The sequence below is a fragment of the Nanorana parkeri genome, unplaced genomic scaffold, assembly GCF_000935625.1.
Source record: "Nanorana parkeri isolate BGI_ZX_2015 unplaced genomic scaffold, ASM93562v1 scaffold9, whole genome shotgun sequence".
Lineage (NCBI taxonomy): Eukaryota > Metazoa > Chordata > Amphibia > Anura > Dicroglossidae > Nanorana > Nanorana parkeri.
The window spans coordinates 1,468,770-1,489,584 of NW_017306277.1; the positions used below are offsets into that span (position 1 = coordinate 1,468,770).

Here is a 20,815-nt window from a genome sequence, read left to right on the forward strand (position 1 = left end):
ATTTGTTTAATTTAGGCTGGGTTCACACCTGGACGTACTATAGGCGCGGTTTTTCAGCTTTTCAAACTTCCGCTGGTTCCACCCCCCTGCGACGCGGCCGCTCGCAAGGGACGTAACCCGGAAGACGGCAGCAGCCGGAGGACACAGCGGGGATCGCGGACAAGTTAAGACCTACTCTGTAAACCCGAGTGTGGCTCGGCGTTACCGCTTTGTTAACCCCGAGCCACACTCGGGAATACCAATGGATACGCGCTGAAATACTCCCCAAATAAGCTCCTGTACTTGTTTGGGCGTAGGGCGTTTTTCAGCGCGTTTCCACAGGTTGAAATATGCCCAGGTGGGAACCATGCCCATAGGAAATTATGGGATTTCACTTGCTGGACATTTTTCAGCGATGATCACTGCCACTTTTACAAGGTAATAAATGGGATTGTAAAGGCATTTGGTGCACACAATGTGGATTTATATCCCTGTGCCTATTAAGGAATATATTTAAATGTTTTTGTGCCCGGAGTTCAGCGTTAAAGACCTAAGCAGCTAGTGCGTGTATGTACGTCTGCCGCCATCCCTTCCCGATTCTAGTAAATCAAGGTGTTTATGCAGTGCTAATGTGTTTACTTCCAGAAAGGATATTTAGAGAAACACAGCTGCAGCTGTTAAGATAGGAGGAGGAGAGCGGAGTGCCTCTACGTGCGCCACCGTCTGTATGAAATCACAAATTCATCAGAGCTGGCACTCCGAGCTGAGAAATCACAGTACCTCCTACAAATCACCGCTCTAAGCCGGCCAGTGGCTGTTTGATTTCCATCCGCAGTTTATGTTGTGAAATATGAGCGGGGCGATACAGGCGGAAGGCTGATTTAGCTCTTACCTCGAAATTGAATGCCGCTATCAAATCGCATTCTTAATGTTTCTTAAATGCAAACGACTCTAGTAAGGTAATGAGATAAGCGGCTGCTTCCAGGTAGCTCTGTGCGCTTGTGGCTGCTTGAGCTGCGCTGATTTACGCACTTGGCGGCACTGACACTTAGGGATCTTCCCACCGCTTAACCTTCTCATAGACTTTGAATGCGTTTTAATTCTTCTTATAGCGTGGACGTATTCTCCCAACACTATGACACTAATGAACGGTTACTTTAAAGTGTATTTTCACTTTCGCAGCCGACTTGGGAGAACACCAATAATTGTTACATGTTCCCGTTCACACAGCATACGCTAAAATACTTTTTAAAAATGATTCTTGCAGGTTAAATTGCTTTTACTTGGGTTAGGATTTCTGGGCTTCTCAAGGGCTTACATTTCTACTTGCTTCTCCTTTGTAATGTTTGGAGGGGCTGTGAGGGGCAAGGGGTTAACCCTCTGTTTTGTGCTGGCTGATTTCATTATGATTTGTAAAGTAGACTTGAGCACTGCTTCCCAAAACAAAGAGTTAAAGGATTACAACCCTGACTTCTCCATTGTACTTTAATGAGAGACGCAACACAATTCTTCAATTTCAGTCCTAAGTCTTTCTATAAGGACAGATGATTGTGAAGATGCTCAGAAGAACCTGGAATCAGCCATGTTGCCTGCTGCAACAAAACGTCTAAAAGGTAAAGACATCTTTTTTTTTTTTATTATTTTTCAGTATGCTGTGTGAATGGGAACACATAACAAACATATGTTTTATAAAAGTGGAAATACACTTTAATAAAACGTTTTAATATCTCAAAATATGAGCTCAGTTTTATGTTTTATGTATATAGTCCTCTTTTTAGGAGCCTGCTCCTATATTTTTTTTCACTGTAGACCTTCAACGGGCTGTGAATTGTTCTATCAGAGATGTGTACAGGTGCGTCCTCTAGTGGCTGCTATTGAAAATATAAACTGCAATAATGAAAAACATAACACTGTAAAAGTAAAACATCTGTAGTATATATGTATGTGTATATATATATATATATATATATATATATATATATATGTGTGTGTGTGTGTGTGTGTGTGTTTGGGTTTTTTTTAATGGTTCAGTAACTACATAAGAAAAATATTTGGCAAAACAACCTTCTTTTCCATAAATAGAACTGCAGTGACTCCTGGGACACATCTGTTTCACAAGGAAATCGTCATTAATTATTCCTGCCACACTAACTCTGTACTCCGAGTACACGAGCCTTCAGCGACGGGCATATGGCACAATTTACATGTTTAACAACACAAATACTTACTAGTATACGTGGTAACATTGTGTAGAAGATATCACGCTTTTTAATTAGGAACAGATAGCAAAAGCTTAGGATGGGAATTGTGATTTTTGGATTTAGGGTTCATGAAAAAAGACTTTTTAGTATTTGAATTACTGTATGTAATAATAATGTACCAGAGTGATTGTATGTAATAATGATGTACCAGAGTGATGGGATGTTCTGCACAGTGTGAATTTTGCTTAAAGTGAACCTGTGCTTTATCTATGGGGGGTTCACCTTAATTCAGGGCTGGACAAACCCCTGGAGCCACATAGTCAATGGTTCTTAACTAATTTACAGCCAATGCCTAACTCTTGAGTTTTTTTTTCTAGTTGTTCTCAATGGAGCTGGCTCCTATAAAAAAAATCCTGTTAGCTCCTGGATTGGACAGACTGGCCCCTGAATTTTGTATTCATTTGATCACCCCTGATTTAATCTCCACCTCCCAGTAGCATATATTCACCTTTACTTTGCTCCCCTGCCACTCCGTTCAGCCAACACGAACAGGAAAACTTGCCTTTTGTACATCATGCGAGTTGTAATATGCACAGGGCTCGGAGTTGGGCTTAAAAATCTATCGCCAGTGCAACATTTTAGTTTTAAAATCTAAAAATTCATCTGAGCTTTTATTTGTTTGTGACCCCATTGGGGTGATTTTCTATCACTTCCTGTCCCTATCAGTTCATACAAAAAGTGGGGCTTCTGTTGTCACTTTTATACATGCATTCCATCCCTGCTACCAACTTATTTCACACGTTTTCTTCTCTTTGAAATTGTCCTTCGTTAGTGTGTCTTTGTCACTTGTAATTACTTGCCGCCTCGGTCCTGAGCTATATAAGCTGTCAGCCTTAACTCGTTCTTTGCTCCTTGTAGCCTACAGAAAGCACTTTCAAAGCATGACCGATAATATCTCTTAAACCTGCTAATTGATGGGCTGTTGAGGAGAAAAACATCTACATCAAACCCAGAAAGGAAAAGACGTCCAGTTTCATAAGGGGGTCGAGAGATACGGCATTACATATACAATTAAATTTCCCATCTCTGTGGTGACCTCTATTAAAGCGGCGCAGACTCTGTTGACCCCACCGAGGCTTTGGAACATAAATTGCATATGCACCTTGGCTTGCCGTCGCCATTCATTACAGCCTGAACAGCTGTGGTGTTAAATTTCCAGTGCCAGGAGTGGTTCTGCTATCTGTAAATCTAAAAAAAACCCTCTAGTATCTCGTCAATATATTTACAGACAGTGTCCATCTTAGGGCCAACATGTTGTTCGCTTTAAGTGGGTTTTGCATGTCCATACAAGCCTATGGGAAAGCAAAACCTATTTGAAGCAGGTCACAAGTAAGTCAAGTGAACCTATCAGTGATTTCTGAATGATCTCAGACGCATTTCATAATGATGACTAGTGATGTGCATAGGCTTGGTGCGAACCCAGTTGGTTGGGATTCACCCAGACCCGTGAATTCCAGCGAACTGGGTGACACTCCCCTCCCGACCCAAAAAGTTGTGGCAGCAGCATTCCCCATCCTGCGGTTACACGTAACAAATGGTGGGAATGCCCCGGCCACGATTAATTGGGCCAGGAGGGTTGTGTGTCACTCACAGTTTTGCTTGGGTTTGCAAAACTGGCTTTGCACCAAGCTCACTCACATCCCATCCCTACACATGACACAAGCCATTAACCTCTAGCTTCATGTTACTGTTGTAAAATGTCCCAGGGGACCTGAGCTGAGGAAATTATATAGGCTACCATTGCTGGCCTCCTAAAAATGCTAGCTACCTGTCCCTAATGGTTTTGCGTGGGCTTGGACGACTGGGCTAGCACCAAGCATGTGCCTACTAATGACACAAGCCCAAAGCCCGTCAATACAGACCCTTAGTCTCTACCTTTAGGCTCACTGTTTAAAAACTTCCAGGGGACATATGCTGAGAGAATTATATAGACCACCATCGCTGACCTCCTGGTTACCTGTCCCTAATGCAGACCCATTAGCTGTCATCTGACTGTAGATTCCTTTATGGAATTCTGGTCCTGCTATTGTCCGCACTGCCTGCATGTTATGACACTTACCTCCAAAAGGCCGTGCTGTGATATCAGATATTGTTTGCTGCTGCGTCTGGAATTTGAAATTGTGTCTCCAGGGGAGATATATATTAGATATTGGCAGGTTTGACTGTTCTGTGTTGCTGTACAATGGAGTCAAAAACAGATATTCTTCTTCAGTTAGGCCCTGTCTGGCCATCCAAGCATAGAACAGTTCCCTTAAGATTCAATTATGTTGGATATTATTTAGATTTTATATTTGTCTCCTTCAACACTACACAGGAGTTATTGAGTACACCGCTCTAGAGGTAAACTGTATAGATGAACTTCATTTAATTGATAAGGAGCTTTATATTTCTTACTGGCTGCTGATGATGTATCACAAAACATAAAGGGTATGTAACCCCCCCCCCAAAAAAAAAAGTATTTTTGTCTGTTTAATATACCATTGAGACCTGTTGATCCTTCCAGAAATCTGATAACTTCTCCGAGGACTACAGAACCACGTCCTTCTGTGTTTATAGACCAATGTTCTCAACCTTTTTTTTTTTTTTTATCACGGCACCCTTTAAAAGTTTGCAAAATCTTGAGGCACCCCAGTTTAAAATGTAAAGAAACACAAAGCATGGCTCCTCCAAAATGGATAACAGACCCTTATCCATGAGAGGCTCTGGTATGGAAAAGGGGGGCCACACACACAGCCAAAAAAGTGGGGTGCCCTCTGCATCAAATCAGAAGTCCCCCTTCACCCCAGAGACTTACCATCACTTTAGGCTGCGGCACAGGACCCCCCGCAGGCCTGGACAGAGGTGAACTTCTGTCCTTTTGTGAATGGATTCCACCCTCCCTGTATTGGCATCATTTGTTTCCTTGGTGTCACCTTCACCATGGAAATGAATGATGCCGTGCAAACATTTTGAACCACCCCTGAAAAAGCTAGGAGGCACCCCAGGGTGTTGCGGCACCCTAGTTGAGAAAGACTGTTCTAGGCAGTAGGAGAGGGGTGGGGTTCGGTAGTCCTATCTTGTTTCTTTTGTCCTGATACAGAAGGGTGAGTGATTCTTGTCACCCTGGGATAGGGAATGTGTTACTAGTAGATTAACCAGGAGATAACGCTTGAACAAAGAAAACTAATGCAGCCAGCACATGTAAACTGCAATATATTTTATTTTGGTTTTTGGGTTTAGTTACACTTTAGTAACTTAAGTAGCAGTTGACTTGATTTGTCACTTTCCCTGCCTTGCTTTCTATGTCTTCCAGCTGCTGCAGATTAGCAGTTAGTGGGATATCGGAGTACTCCAGTGGCAATGAAAAATAAACTTCAGCCCTGTAAACCAGCACTAGTAAAGCTGGCAGCTTTCACCGGTAAAGTGACACAATCTCTTTAAATGATTTGTCCGGTCATCAGACTACTGCCGAACTCCGCTGCTTGCACGCAATAAATACGGCCTCTGTGCAAACAGTGACATAGCCGAGTAGTAAACGGCATAAATATTTAACGTTCCTTATCGCTGCATATACATATTTAAAGATCCCTGCTCTGCGGAGACTGATAACGTGTCGGAGACCTCTTTTTAATAGCAATGCATCTTATAGCCTCAGTAACAAGGAACTAATTCAGACATCCAAATGGAGTGAAGGGAATTCTCTTTTACTGGCTAAAAGTTATAGTGAAAAACGACTTTCTTAAACCCGTCTGAGGTGGCCACACCTTTTTTTTTTTTATTTATGTATTTTTCTTTTATCCGAATGGTTGTGAGTGAAGGATGAAAAGAGGAGCGTTCGGGGATCCAGGCGTTTCTGCTTGAACACTCAGATTCCCTCATGCATGGGTGACATTAACCAACATGTCTGGTACGTTGGTTATGTTACTGCAATAGTCTAGGCTACTCCCATCTGTTTATAGTATTGTGATCCTGGAATTGCCTATTTGCTGTCTCTCGTGCACATAAAACCAGATGTAAAAAAGTAAAGCATACCCCAAGCCTGAACTCCAACTGTAAATCTTATGAGTAGCACAGTGGCACAGCACTTCTGACTTGCAGCACTAGGGGTCCCCGGTTAGGACACTATCTGCAAGGAATTTGCATGTTCTCCCTGTGCTTGCGTGGGTTTTGTCCAACTACTCTGGTTTCCTCCCACACTCCAAAGACTGTAAGGTTAATCGGTTCCGTATCCGTGTACAATAAGGACATTGTCGTAAAATAGTCGGTGCTATATAAAATAGCTGTAATAAGAAACCCTAAAGTGTCCCTGTGACTCCATCTCTTATCCCTTTTGAAACTTTGGGTATGTCTAAATCTTCTGGTCCCAGACTGCCCACAGCTGCCCCACAACCCAGCTGGAGTCTATGTCTGGAATTGCGTACATGCACATATTTGTGTAGTCATTGTTGTGTCTCAACAGGAAATGAGGGGAAACCTCTGCAAGAGGGACACTTACATCAACTGGGCTGTAACCTTAATTGAATCTCTAAACCTCAACCCAACCCTTAAAGCTCATGTTCAGATAAAACAACCCTTCACTCTAGTCCCTCTGCCTTCACCCACCAATACCTATTAAGACTTATTCTATTGATAAAACAACAAAAAACTCTAAGATCGGTCTTTAATTACCGGAGTGCACTGAACTCCAGATTGAGGGGTGAATGCACAAGTTCCTGCAGACTGTTCCTCAGGCCCTAGGTCCATATGGAGGAATAGACTTTCTGTTTTGGGGATTAGGAAATTAATCAAGGGCCTACAAGTGTGGTCATGTTTGAGAACTACACGTTCCTCTGCCGAAATGGAAAGCAGGACTTGTAGTTTTTGCTTGTGACTGGCTCTGTGCATATGTGACATGGCTGTGCAGGCGGAGCCGTGTGCCAAATTCAAAAATACACAGAAGCCTGCAGAGAGGAGTACCCTGCAATTCAGGTAAGTAGGGGGGGGGGGGGGGGGGGTGCGCTAAAAAACGGGGGATGTTCCATGTTGCACCCTAAATATGGTGTGAAAGGTGGAGTTGGTCTTTAAGTAACTTTAAAGCCAAAACTTTTTTTAGTATTAGAGTAGGGAATCGGTAGGGAAATGCTCCCAATGGGACAACAAAAAAGAGAAAGCTGATGTGTTTTACCTCAGGTTTCTCTTTTTTTGTTCGCCCATTGGGGCCATTTCCCTTGACTTCCTGTTCCCTAGATACAGCAGGAAGTGAGAGGAAATCTCTCCAAAGTTGGGAACCGCATGTTGCCATAACAAGTGTCCCCTTTGGAGATCTCCCCTCTATTTCTATTGAAAATGTGGATTTCCACTCACTTTCAGTCCCAGTGACAATGTTGTCTGGGCTGGGACCCAGACAGCAATAAAAAAAGCTTGACTGTGTGCTACCTTTCCCCACTGTACCCACACCTAAAACAAAGGCTTTAGATACACTTTATATCTAACCCTGATCCTCATAATCACCCATTATAATTTGATTATATTATTGTAGCAAATATGATTATACCAATGTGACGAAAATGTCATGTGCCAAAACAAATCTCTGCTCGAGTGTGGCAAGGGTGTCGTCACTGTGAAGCCTGCTCCAAGTCCAGATTTTCCAAGACTGCCTATCTAATCATTCGATTGTTTTCTCAATGGCCAAAACAGGAGATTGAAACATAACATTCAGCCCCATCTAGCCATCAGCTGCAAATATTTACACAAGGATCAGGGAGGCTGGTGTGATGCATTTTTTATAATCGTTTAGCATGTCAGAGCCGCTGGATGAGTGCACCGCTCACCTCTGTCTGCAGCCTGGAGTCTTTTTTTATTTTAAAAAAGAAATCTTTCATTGCTAGCGGGCTAACGGTAAATTGAACTGCCTGTTATAAATTTGGCTTGGCTGACTTCTGTGAGCACTGGACAGAAAACTATTTGCAATATAACTTTTCATATCCCATGTTTAAAAAAAAAAAATAAAGTTGTAAAAATAAAGCAGCTTTAAAGAGGAACTTTACCCTTATTTTTGAAAAGACAATAAAGAAATGTTTAGTGATGACAACCTACAAACAGATATTTTTATTCTTGTAATTGTTCTTTGCATACCTTATCTTCCTTTTCCTCCCCGGTCTTCTGACAGTGGCCATTTTAACGAAGTGCAGATTAATACTTCTCCCTTTACGTCCTGGATCTCTGGCGCATGTGACTAGGACATGTGACCATGCACATCATCTCAGGGGAGGAAGATGTATTTCCTGAGATCTCAGATGAGATTTTCCAGCAATGCTCTGCTGATGTAACCTTCCCAGGATGCAAAGCTTGGGCACATTACATCACTAGTGACCAAGAGGACCAGGAAGTGGAAAAATTATTGTAAGTAAAATAAAAATAGGCTTGTTTAGCTTATGAATGTAAGATGATTTCATATCGGCACACAGGGCTGTATGCTGGTGTGATTTTTAGTCAAAGGTTCACTTTAAGTGGCCAAAGTAAAACGGTGATTAATATATACCGAATGATCTTTCATAAGATTCAATAAAGATTCATTGTTTTTTTCATTTGTGATCTGATCTAAGCGAGTGTCTGACAATAATGATTATTCATGTTGTCATTTTGTGACTTTGTTTCGTAGCAAAATATCTTATACAATTGGAATTACACTGAAAATCCAGCCAAAACGTTTTTTTTCTCCAATTTTGGATAGAGGGGGAGGATTAAGTAGTTTGATTGCTGTCTGTGGCTCCTTCGGAAAAACATCATCTTCCTTCCTTTGTGGTCACCAGGGCAGGAAGTCTACACAGGCAGCAATAAAAATCTATTATTTATTGTTGGGTTGTCCCCTCGTTTACTGGGGTGGTAGTCTACTTTTATCACAACTGAGGTACGAGGGGAAGGGGAGGGGCTTTTAACTGTTTTGCTAATTGTGTTTCCTGTAGAAGGTGGAACCAATCATCTCTCAGGTTGCTGTCCTGGAAGATTCCTAGAAATACCGTTACCGGTAAGTCTAACGGAACATTTACCACGCCAAACAAAATTGAAAAAATGGGTTTCACTTTCACAACCATTTGTGTTAAAGTTTTTTTCTAAATCCAAGAATAGAAATGGAATGTGTTACAGCTTACCAGTTCTTAGATGTGGTGGCTGCCTTATTTAGTAGTTTTGTTCAGGGTTTTTTTATTTCCCTGGTGATGCTGCTAGAAACACATGTCCTGTCCTGGGATCACTCACTCACTTTACGTTACCTATGGAGGAGCAGTGTTGTCACCCTAGCAGAGGAAGTCTTAGAACTACAGAACACTTCCCCTTTCCTCGTCTCCTTAACGTAGGAGGGTAGTCCATAGGGGTGAACCAGGCAGAGCTGATAGCACAGCACAGCCTGAGAGTTGGCTCAGCACTAGCAGCTCTTTTATTTCAGCTCTCAGGATTCCTGGCAGGATCAGCAGGTATTTTTTGCATTTTTTTTAATGCAAACGACCCCGATTTGGCAGCATTCTACCTGAGTAGGTCAATGAAGAATTACATCTCTGGCACGGGATTTGAGGACCTGCAGAAAGTTAGAACAACTCTAAAGCAGTGGCGCAAAGAGCACTCTGTAGACTTGTTCCAAACTGAATTTAAAGTGATATTAAAGTCAAAAGGCTTTTAAGCTTATTCAGATGCTGATTAAATCCCTAAGCCCGGGTTCTCACCTATCGATCATTCGCTCAGGTTTGTTTCCCGCATCTGCTGTGTGTCATTATTTTAATGGATTCCTATACGCATGACAAACACGGAAAAGTAGGGCTGCCGCCAACTAATTGATTAATTGATAATGCGAATAGTTGTCAACTATTCTCATTATCGGTTAGTTGGATGGATCCCCTAGCTCTTACCTCCATGCTGGGAGGAGGGCACAGCAAGCAGTGAGTGGGTGCAATAGCCAGCCTGCTATTGGCTATGGCAATTTGAAATGGCCAATAGCAGGCTGGCTATTGCAGCAGCCCACTACCTGCTGTATTTACATTCAGCTGCCGCCTGCGGAATCTTGCCACTGGCACCCGTCATTCCCTGGCTGAACCCCATTGAAGCGCCATGTGCTTACAATACAATTATTGAAAAAAAACTAAAATTATAGAAGGTGGGAAAAAAGTCCTTTTCGGCCTGACAATTCTGCTGTGGGAGGTGCGTTGTAGTGCCATTAATTTCAATGGCACCCTAAACACGCCTCCCACCCACACCACAATGTGATCGCCCGCACTGAAACACACACAGTACCCCATTGCCGTGCGTTCCAATGCAGTGCAGTTTTATTCTGAAGTAAACTTTGTTTGCAACACTCCGTGTGTATTTTATTTTAAATTAAGGATGGTATTTATTTCCTTTTTTTTTTTATCCGATTAATCGAAAAAAAATAATCGGCCAACTAATTGATTATGAAAATAATTAGTTGCAGCCCTATGGAAAAGTAATGCATGTAGCAAAATCTGCGACATGAGTTCTGCGTTTTTCTTCTTCCTTGTTTGTGTGCGCTTTAAAGCATGCAAATGGAGAGGATAACGTGCATATCCCTGGCCGTGTTGCGCGTTTTGATACGCTCATGCAAAACGTTCATATTTTGCGTGTTTTACACGTGCAAACGCTTTGCTTAGGTGTGATTCAAGCCTTACAATGGATGCTGCTCCTTCATGGTAAAAAGTTTTTTAGTTTCCTGCACAATCAGCTGATGCTTTGAGCGCTGTCCCTGATACCCTGTTTCAGGCTCCTTTCCCTTGCAGAGTCTTATGGAGACACACTTGTGTGTGCTAGTAAGCTGTGTGTGTCTTCACAAACACTCAGACGCTGCAAGGCAAGCCACTCCACTTCCCTTCCTTCTCCAAGCTAGTAGATGGTGCTGTCCCTTGTGATCTTCTACTAGACAGGAAGTTCAGGGAAGCTGAGCTGAGAAAGGTGGAGCTGTTTATAAATATTATGACTGTGAGAGCTTGGGCACAAATATAAATAGATGTTTTGTTGGGCGATTTATTTTTGTGTTATGTCTATTCAATATTGAAAAAAGTTTTGAGAGTTTAACATTACTAAAAGGCCTGGGTAAGACAATGGAGCAAATGCATCGAGTGTGTTGAAGACTATGTGGAAAGTAGCTCTGAATGTATAGACTCGCTGTATGTATGTTCATTGTTTCTGTCTCTGCATAATTAAACATTCCATATCTTAACAGGCATTGCTTTGTGACCCCTCCCCCGCACTCGTATGAATAACAGTAAACAAGGATATTAAATATGTATCATGGATTTCTTAAATGTTCTCCTCCTAGATCTGCTTTAAAGCCGGGCTGTAGATTGACTGCCCTCCTTGGTGGTTTCATCCATAGCTCCTATATTGTTGCATTATGCAGTTCAGACCTATATCTTGTAGGCCGTAGCGGCATTTCACATCGCATTAAACGTCTGGCGGAGATTTATTGGTGCAAGCATTTCAGTAATCACTTCTGTCGTTCGGTCTGCATTGACAGACCATTGAAACCTTTTAGTATTACTGCTCGCCAGTTAGATATTCTTACGTGTGAACTTTCAGCCCGGCGCGATGATTCATTTTATATTGTGATGCTGTTTAGCCGGATGGAATACCAGGCTGGGCAATGATGATGTATCCCAGCGACACCTGTGCAGACTTGTACATGGAAATTGAAGGTCTCGCTTGCAACAGCAACTCGGTACTGTACACTGTGTAATACAGGCGAGACTGAAAGGTGTTAGAGAAAAAGGAATGCATATAGGAAAATCTGTACAATGCGAGAGGAGGCTTACCAATATAATTCCAGTGGGAGAAAAATAAAAGTTGCTCGTTGCACTTCCAGCGGGTTCACAGAAATACACATCATCCGCTGGAAGTGGTTGTACCACTGCTGCAGCGTGTTCTTGGTACCATTATCAACAGCAGACACATTGATGTTTAAATGCAAGCGATCCGGCTTCTGTACAGGAGCTGGATTGCTTGTATGGTGCGGTGCTGTGTGTCAACCCCCGGCCGTCAGCTTCCGTGCGAGCCCGGGACCAGCATGGTGGGTCAGTGGGAGATCAGCAGGCTCCCAGCCGCTGATCTCTCCTCCGATCACTGGACCCGGAAGTAATGTGCATTACGTTACTTCCGGTGTCACTGTGCACATTTTTCGGCACCTAGAGCCAGAAGAAGAAACTGGTGAAGCAGATCTTCACCAGCTTCTTTGGGGTCCCTAGGTGACATTAGGTCTGAAAGACCTCTGATGTCTCCATAAAGAGGACCTGTCACATTATATTTGCTATCTGTGCACTAAATTTCATGTTAGTGTATTTTATCCTAAAAATACTTGTTTGATAAACATTTGTGCAAATACCGTGCAACATAAAAAATTGTCTCTCCACAAATACACAAGTACAGCCAGGTAATCCACTCATCTGCTCTCTACTCCGCCTTCTTTCCTCCTCCCTGCTCCAAACTAGTAGAGCTTACAATCTATTAGGAGGGCAAGTGATTCAAAAGTTAATTGAAGTGGACAGGAAATTTCAGGGAAGCCGAGCTGAGGGAGTTGGAGCTGTCCTGAAACATGATGACTGTAAAAATGTAAGGAAATACTTTGCTGGGCAATATATATATTTATTCTGGATTCATTATGGAGAGTTTAAAACTTAAAGACTAAGCTTATTTTTCTGACCATGTTTCATCTTACACCCATAGTCACTGTGTAACATGAAACGTGGTTATATTGCAATGCCTCTCCCACCGCCACTTACCTGAATCGCAGGGTTCTTCTCCCGGTAGGCTGGTGTTCATCTTTGAATTTGGCGCGTCTTTGCGTGGCTCCATCCTTATAGGGGTGAAGGGGAAAAATTACTTAACATAAATATATGTGACTGTTTTAAGTATAAGTGTAAATTATTCCCATCTAATTAAATTCTACTTTAGTGTTCCATTTATCTTTTTCTATATTCCCATTCTGTATTCGTCTGTTCTCTATGTTTGGATTGGTTTACCCCACTTTTGACAAGCACTGTACCCTTTAGGACCGGACAATTGGGACAGTCCTGACAACCCGGGACTGTAGTGATGTGTACTTCCCTTTCCAGAAGCTGATTATCCCGAAATGGTATCTTAACATGACCTAATTTGGCCAATAATCAACCATGTGTGGATGGCTTTCCTCTGTTTCGCACATTACGTGCTGCACTGAAGTGTAGTTTACTGTGTGTGTGTCTAACGTTTTTGGCCCTCTGGGGTTTCTAGAATTTGGGACAAAACACAGCAGGGCCAAAGTTACATATTGTTGAATAATACACGGCTATCTCCACTCAATACAGACAATAATCCGTCTCGCAGTCAAGGGTGATGACAGCTATTGATTGGCACATTGTTCGGGCCCAGCCTGCTGTGTGTTAGGTATTCTGTTCTAATGAAAACCTTACCAGCATTTCTGCAGCATAGTTCTTTTGTACCTTTTAATAGTTCTGTACTGCATGTACTCGACAATTTAAAGTGTATGTCTTAACAACATAATAACAAAAACATTCAGTACATACTGTATCTCCTATACATTCACTTTTCCCCATGTGCTACTCCTTTAAAAGGTTGCAAGTACAAAATAAAACCTGTCGATCTGCCAAGAATCCAGTGTTCTATCTTCATGTTTGGGCTGACAACACAGTCCCTTTGCTGCACTATAAACCAAAGCAACATTTTCCGCCCTTCCTGCTGGACTATAGAACTCCAACCGTCCTCGCTCTGCTCCGTCCCTCTCCCCATGCATACGTTCTTTCCTAGCAAAACAGTTCTGCTGCCTTTACTTCACATAGCCTGCCCACGTACTGTGTGTTGGAACAGGGCTTTTGGGGATGTAGTTCTGGGGGTGTGCCTACATCAGTAGGAACTAAGCTCTGAGAAGCCACCCCTGCAATCCTTTGACAAACCTTGTGGTGATCGAAAGTAATAAATCTTACTATAGGAGTAAGGTGAAATAAAACAATGCTGGGAAATGCTGTATGTGGTAAAGGGTGGTTTGGGGTAAAGATCGGGTAAAGCCCGGACATACCCTTGAAAATGTTTGTTTGTAAACCAGTTAAAAACTGATATAATGGTAACATCATTGCAATGTATTTATTTTATTTTTTTAACTCAAGCTTTCTGTCTCCCCATGTTGTGCTAATTATCACAATTCCCAACTATCTTTGCAGAGACAAGCCCTCCTCTGGTGTCAGTCATTCTGTCTCTCTTTTTCCACCATTGTCCTATTTATTGGTCTAATGTATAGATCTCTATAAATAGATGCCGTATTGCAATGTCAACCATCATTCTTACCTTCGTGGTAGAGCCCATGCTGTAAAATATTGTTTTGTTAATTGTCACACCCCAAAATAAACCAACGTAGTTATTTCTTTTCTATTGAAGCTGGTTGGATGTGTTCATTTTTAGACCTTTGTCATGCCCTCACCTCCTGTTTCCCCTCCTCGAAAACACATTATTCATCTAGGTATCTAGGAGAATTCAGTGGAGACACATGGGGGTTGATTTAGTAAAGGAATGTTTTGGGTTTTTTTTCAAAGTAATTCAAAGTAAACACACACTTTTAAAAGTGAACATTCACTTTGCTAGGAAAGCATTTCCCAATCTTTTTTCAGTCATGACACCCCTTAAAAGTATGCAAAATCTTGAGGCACCCCAGTCTAAATTGTTATGGATTTAAGAAGGCACCCCATGCAAAGACACACAAAAAAGTGGGGTTCCACCTTCACACTGAAGACCCACTTCACATCAGAGCCCCCCTTTTCACATCAGAACCCCCCCTTTTCACACCAGAGTCCCCCTTTACCTCCGGAGCCCTCTTCATATCAGATGCCACCCCTTCACATTAGGAGCCCCACTTTACATCAGAGCCCTGTACTTTTATATCAGAGTTCCTCCTTCTCATCAGAGTCCCCTCTTTCTTATCAATGCCCCCTTTCACATCAGTGACCCTATTTCATATGAGTTTCCCCCCCCCCCTCTCACATCAGAGCTCCCCACAGTCTTACCATCGCAAAATTTTGAGGCACCCTGGTTGAGAAAGGCTGTGCTTGGCGAACGATCTATCAATTGCTTCTGCATGGTATTTGTGAAATGTCACAATAGGCAGTAACTTTTGTAAGCATTATGAAGCTACTAAAAACTGCTTGTGCAGCTCTAGTCCTAGTGGACTTTAAAAAAGGAATATATCGAAGATTCACTTAAGAGTTGAGTCAGATAGTTGAGCCTACAAAAATGGCCCTGTGGTCATCTGGACGGGGGGGGGGGGTCAACATGGACACAGTCATAAACAAGAAGAAGAAAGGTGTGGGGCACTAGATATCTTAAAGCAGGAAGAGGTGTACTCAGTCAAGTCTCAACCAGTGTAGAGTGGATGATTATCCTTAGGCAGCTCTCCCAGGAGTGGTAACCAAAGGTTGGCTCTTTGCTTGGGTAGGGACTGGGTGTGCAACAAGTAACATGCCAAACAGAACGTATAAAGTCCATTTTATTTTTTTCAAACTCTTAAAGTGACATTAAACCCTCAGATTTTTTTAACATAAACCAATACTGTAATGTGCGCCTTACTGTAACCCATGGTTGTTTCCCTTCTCTTTGCTGCTCTTCCTTTTAAATCCTCATGTCTTCTCATGCTTGGGGAGAACTTCCCTTTTCAGCTCAGGGCCTCTTCCTGTAGTGCTGGCTCAGGTTACAAGCCTATAGAAACTAATACACAGACACCGTGTATCCATTCCTGAGACAAGGCAGTCTGCTGCAAAACAGAAGTTCTACCCAAGCATGAGAAGAGATACAGATTTAAAAGGAAGAGCAGCAAATAGAAGGGAAACAACCATGGATTACAGTAAGGCACACATTACAGTATTGGTTTATGTTAAAAATATGAGGGTTTAATGTCACTTTAAATCATAAAATCCAATCCATTTTCCGGGTGCAGATGCTCTACCAGTATGTGGAGTGATCATACTAATTTCCCCTCATGAGTCCTTTAGTTTTATGAGTCCAGTGAAGGCTTTGTTGAACAGTGCCAAGCCCTAATGAACATGGATCCTTTGAACCCCCAAAATGCATAGGCTTTTTGATTTACTAAAAACTAAATTTAGACTTTATACATTCTGCTTCTGGCCCCTTCCTCTTAGCGCACCGAGTCAATAAAAACCCTTAAGAGGTTCTAATTGTTCCCTACTCTATAAAGAACGGAAAAAATGTCTGGGTGGAAATTCCACTTTGAGAGTTTCTTTTTTTGTGAATTTTATTTCATTTTTCTTTGATGATCCTGATATCGGCCATTTTAGATTTCTACTAAGGCATTAAAACATCTGCTGATGAACATCTGTGCAGGAAGTGTGAAAGCCAGACTAGATTGAACATTTTGCCTAAAAATGTTGCCATTAAAAGGTGTTACAAAGTTGGGATGTGTGAATGAACTCCTCAAATCGTATCAGAAATGGTCAATGTGAGCTCTCTGGTCTTGTGTTTTTTATTTTTGCTCTTTTTTCCCCCCTGTTTTTGAGACCAGCAAGCTGGATCGTGTAGCTCTAGAGTCTGTGCAGGTTGTTCTTTGCTTTGGCCTAGTTCCAGGCTGCAGCTGTCACCAAACATGAAGTGGAACAGTTACACCGCTGAACACATTTTTTATTGTACATTCCATCAGCGGTGACCTTCACAGAGTGCTGAAACACTTGCCATTTTGTGAATTATTGTTGGTATTTAGTGAAAATATTTGTTTAACTGACATTATCTCTATGTACTTCCCAGAAAAAGCTTCTTTTTTTTTTTTTTTTTAAATAAGACATTTGTTTCCCAAATTTACAACTACACTTTTTTTCATGGAGACTGAATTAAGTCGTATGCCAAGAAGGCGGGCTATGACTGTAAATACCTTCAGGTAGATTTATTGGTGTCTGTGTGTGCTAGAACGAGGAAGAGCAGACTTTTACTCAGTGTACATCCATAGGTTCTGGCTGGAAATATTTTCTTTAAAGAGGCGTGAACTACAAACTGTCAGTGTTTCTAGTGTTTTAGTATGTTGGTGGTTGCAGTTTTATGGGCTGCTTAGGTTGTCATAAAGTGGGCAAAATCAGTACTAGGTACAGGCCCATGAAAAGACAGGCTGCTGTGACAGGCAGCAGAAAGGTGCAGGGTAAGAAACACAAGTGGGCAGCAATTATGTAGAGAGGTGAGGGTTGGAGGAGCTGGGCCAACACAGGGAGTAAATTGGACACCCCCAGAGAGCTATGATGTGCAAGGAGGGGGCTATGCTAGGGAATTTACTTTCCTGGAGTAGTCAGGTTTTCTAGGAGACATATTGCAAGCGCATAAAATAATTTATGGAATAGAAAAACACTTCAGTTATGCATTAAAAATACTTGGATTTTCGGTGCTTTTGTCGACAATGTTATCAAGTTGGTGTCAGGGTCTCTTTAAATATGTAAATCTTAATAAGCAGTAAATACGCTTTAAAACAACTGACAAACTAATTAGAGCGCACTGGTGTGAACACGGGAATTAAAAAACATGCAGCCAGGTGCGTTTGGAGCTAATTTCTAAACAGACCTGGAAGCATGCAATGCTTTTCTATGGCTGAATGCACATCTAGACATTCAGCAGCGTTTAGTCCAGGGGTGGGCAACTCTGGCCCTTCAGCTGTTGTGAAACTACAAATCCCATGAGGCATTGCAAGACTGGCAGTTACAGGCATGACTCCCAGGAGCAGAGGCATGTTGGGAATTGTAGTTAAAGCACAGCTGGAGGGCCAGGGTTGCCCATTTCTGGTTTAGGCATATTCAGTCTAGCTGCTTTTAAACAAATATGAATGTACTGCATGTTTGGACTATTTTTAGCCTGGTTTTACTCAGCTATACACATATAAACGCAGCTAAAACCCAGGAACATCTAAATGCAGGAAAAAGGAACATGGAAGCATAAAAGTTGTTTATACGACCCAGATAACGTCTCCTGTGTTTAACGCATGATGCCCATGTGCATGAGGCCTTAGGAGTAGAGATGAATCTGGGCTGTGAATCCAGTGTGCCCAAGCCTGCTCAAAACTTTGACCCATGCTGTGGCCAGTCAGTAGCCACTTGGGGTGGGGGGCCCCCTATTGTGACATATATTTGCAGGGTGAGGAATCCATCTCCCCACAACTGATTGGGCCAGGAAGAGGGGGCATCAGTCACAGTTTTGAGCAGGCTTGGGCGAAGTCAGTAGTAGTGACCTAAACCTGAGAAACTGTAGCTGACTTCCCTATAGCATTATTTCTTCTTTCTAAGCTCCACACCATTCTACAGTCTGTCAAAATTCTTTGGAGACAGTTCAGCGATAGATTCGTGTATACCTAGCTGGCACATGCTTCAAATTTGTCGTGCTACCATGAGACAGCTTTCTAATGAGCATCTACGACACTCTTCATGAATTTCACAGATTATGTTCAGCCAGAGCAATCACCCAGACCTGACTAGTAGACTTGAACTGAGAGAGTTGAAGAGTAAGGCATTACTAATCCAGAAGCAGAGCCTGCATATGTAATAAGCAAATATGTCTGCCTGCTATGTACACATATAATTACAGACTCGTCCCAAAATAAACTAGATTTATGTTAATATGATGCATCGGTAAAATTATTAGGTTCATCCTTTCCCATGCTGCATGCATTGTACATTCTGTAGTGTGGCCAACATGTAATAGAAAAACATGTACAAATAAATAAAAGGACTTTAGTTTCCTTCTAAAACTTAAGCTAGATCTGCCAACAGCAAAATCTTTTATGGTGTTTTTTTTTTTATGTGTGTCTTTTATATATCCATAAAATGTGATGGGCGATGGACTCCCCAGACAGGTGCTGGGGAGAGCAGTTCATTAAAGGGCGAGCAAGAGCGAGGGGAGGATCAGTGCCCTGGAAAAGGTCCATTGTTATGGACTACAGGCAGACAAGAAAGACCCCCCTCCCATCCCAGTTACAATAGCTCACACAGTACTGGCTCATTAAATATGCAGCTCCGGCCCCTGGCTTCTCAGCAGTGAACACACTGACGCCGCTGCTTCTGCTGTTTAGGCTCATTCAACTTCAACATGCAAAAGCTGCTTGGAGCTCTCAATGCTTTGCTGCTTAGTGCCTTGTCTATGATGAACAGTCTGTGCTCTCTGCTTTGCTTTAAGTACAGGTAAATTATAGCTGTGTCTTCCTTAGCTGTCTCCTTGTCAGTCCTTCGAAGGTGTTCCTGTATATCTGTGGTGTGGGCCCCCCCTTTTTTTAATTATTATCATTACCCTAGGCTCTTGTGAAAGGCCTCTTCCATAGCACTGGTGGTGTTGTAGTGGTGTTGCCTCCCTGTGTTTTAACAGCTGTGCGGGGATAAACATATGCCCAACCTCCCCTGCTGTTATTCAGAACATGCTTTGCTTTAAATAATGCAAAATCCACATCCTTCCTGCTTGTCCGTAAACAGTTGTGTGTCCCCCTTACCCCCTTTTTTCTTCTTTGCTGGTAAAGTCACTAAATTAAAGTGAATTTGTCCCAAATTAAAGTCAGATCACCTTGTTGTAGAACGTATTGAAACCATGTACAAATCACTTTTACTTTTTGGCATCTGTGCTTCCCTTGCAGAGTTGTTAGCGGTGTAAAGTTTGAGGATTTGGCACTTTCTTTATAAGTCTTTGATACTTTAACAGGAACGTGTGTGGAGTTGGGAGTTCTCGGCGCTGCCTTGTGTCTGGCGCAGAAGATTGTCTCAGAATGGCTGCGCTTAGGGTGATTTTTAGTATTAGATTGTAACATTGACAACTGACAGATGTGGCCAAAACATGTTACATTATTGGGCTTCTTCGTGTCCACGTGGTGTTATTTTAAGGTTTCCTATTGTGACGGAAAGGAAGAGGTGTTGTCCTAAGCACCCAATCTGAATGATGTTTTGTTTTATTTTGTTCTCATGCCTGCATTTTCTTTGGATTTCCTTTAAAAAGATTTTGCAAAATGGATGGAAAAGGAGAGTAGAAACGTTGCCCTAAGCACTCAATTAGCTATAGTGACAGCTGGAATCTTATTGGCTGCTATCAGTAGAATATTCCTGTAGGATCAAGACCGAATCTTATATCATGAAATGATTTGAAGTGTTTCTATGTGATCTGCCTTTTGCCTTCGTCGGTTTGACTGAAAACTTTTTAGCACGGTTGCATTTGAAAGTTCCTGGTGACCATCAGACGAAAATGTGATCATCAAAAATCGTACAAGAGGCCTACCTTAGAGCTAAGACTATCTGAACTTGCAACTTTGATCCGCGATCTGATGGAATGCGTTTTGAATTGATAAAAGCAGAAAAGTTCTGTACGAGTGACTTGGAGATTGGTTGGTTGATGTTGTTTTTTCTTTTTTCTTGTACAGGAAGTGTTTTCAGACGGCTCATTTTTATGTGGATGATAGCAGCTCGCCGAGAGTCGTCCCCAATGAGAACATACCCATCATTCCTATTCCAGGTACGTTATCCAATGCCTATCTACGCTATCTCCATGTATTTAGGAGGAATGGTAGCCATTTTGTAAAAATATGACTGAAGCAGCTTGTCATTTTACCGTGGGCCTCT

The 20,815-nt window shown here is 42.1% G+C and overlaps 1 protein-coding gene across 2 annotated transcripts in view; it reads left to right on the top strand.

Moving 5' to 3' along the window:
- Positions 1-20,815, top strand: part of PTPRG (protein tyrosine phosphatase, receptor type G) — a 486,631-nt gene that overhangs the window by 400,585 nt on the left and 65,231 nt on the right. For both annotated transcript variants that reach the window (XM_018554682.1, XM_018554674.1), the window contains exon 14: positions 20,617-20,708. In XM_018554682.1, coding sequence (XP_018410184.1) covers positions 20,617-20,708 — 92 coding nt within the window. The remainder of the gene's footprint in view (positions 1-20,616; positions 20,709-20,815) is intronic.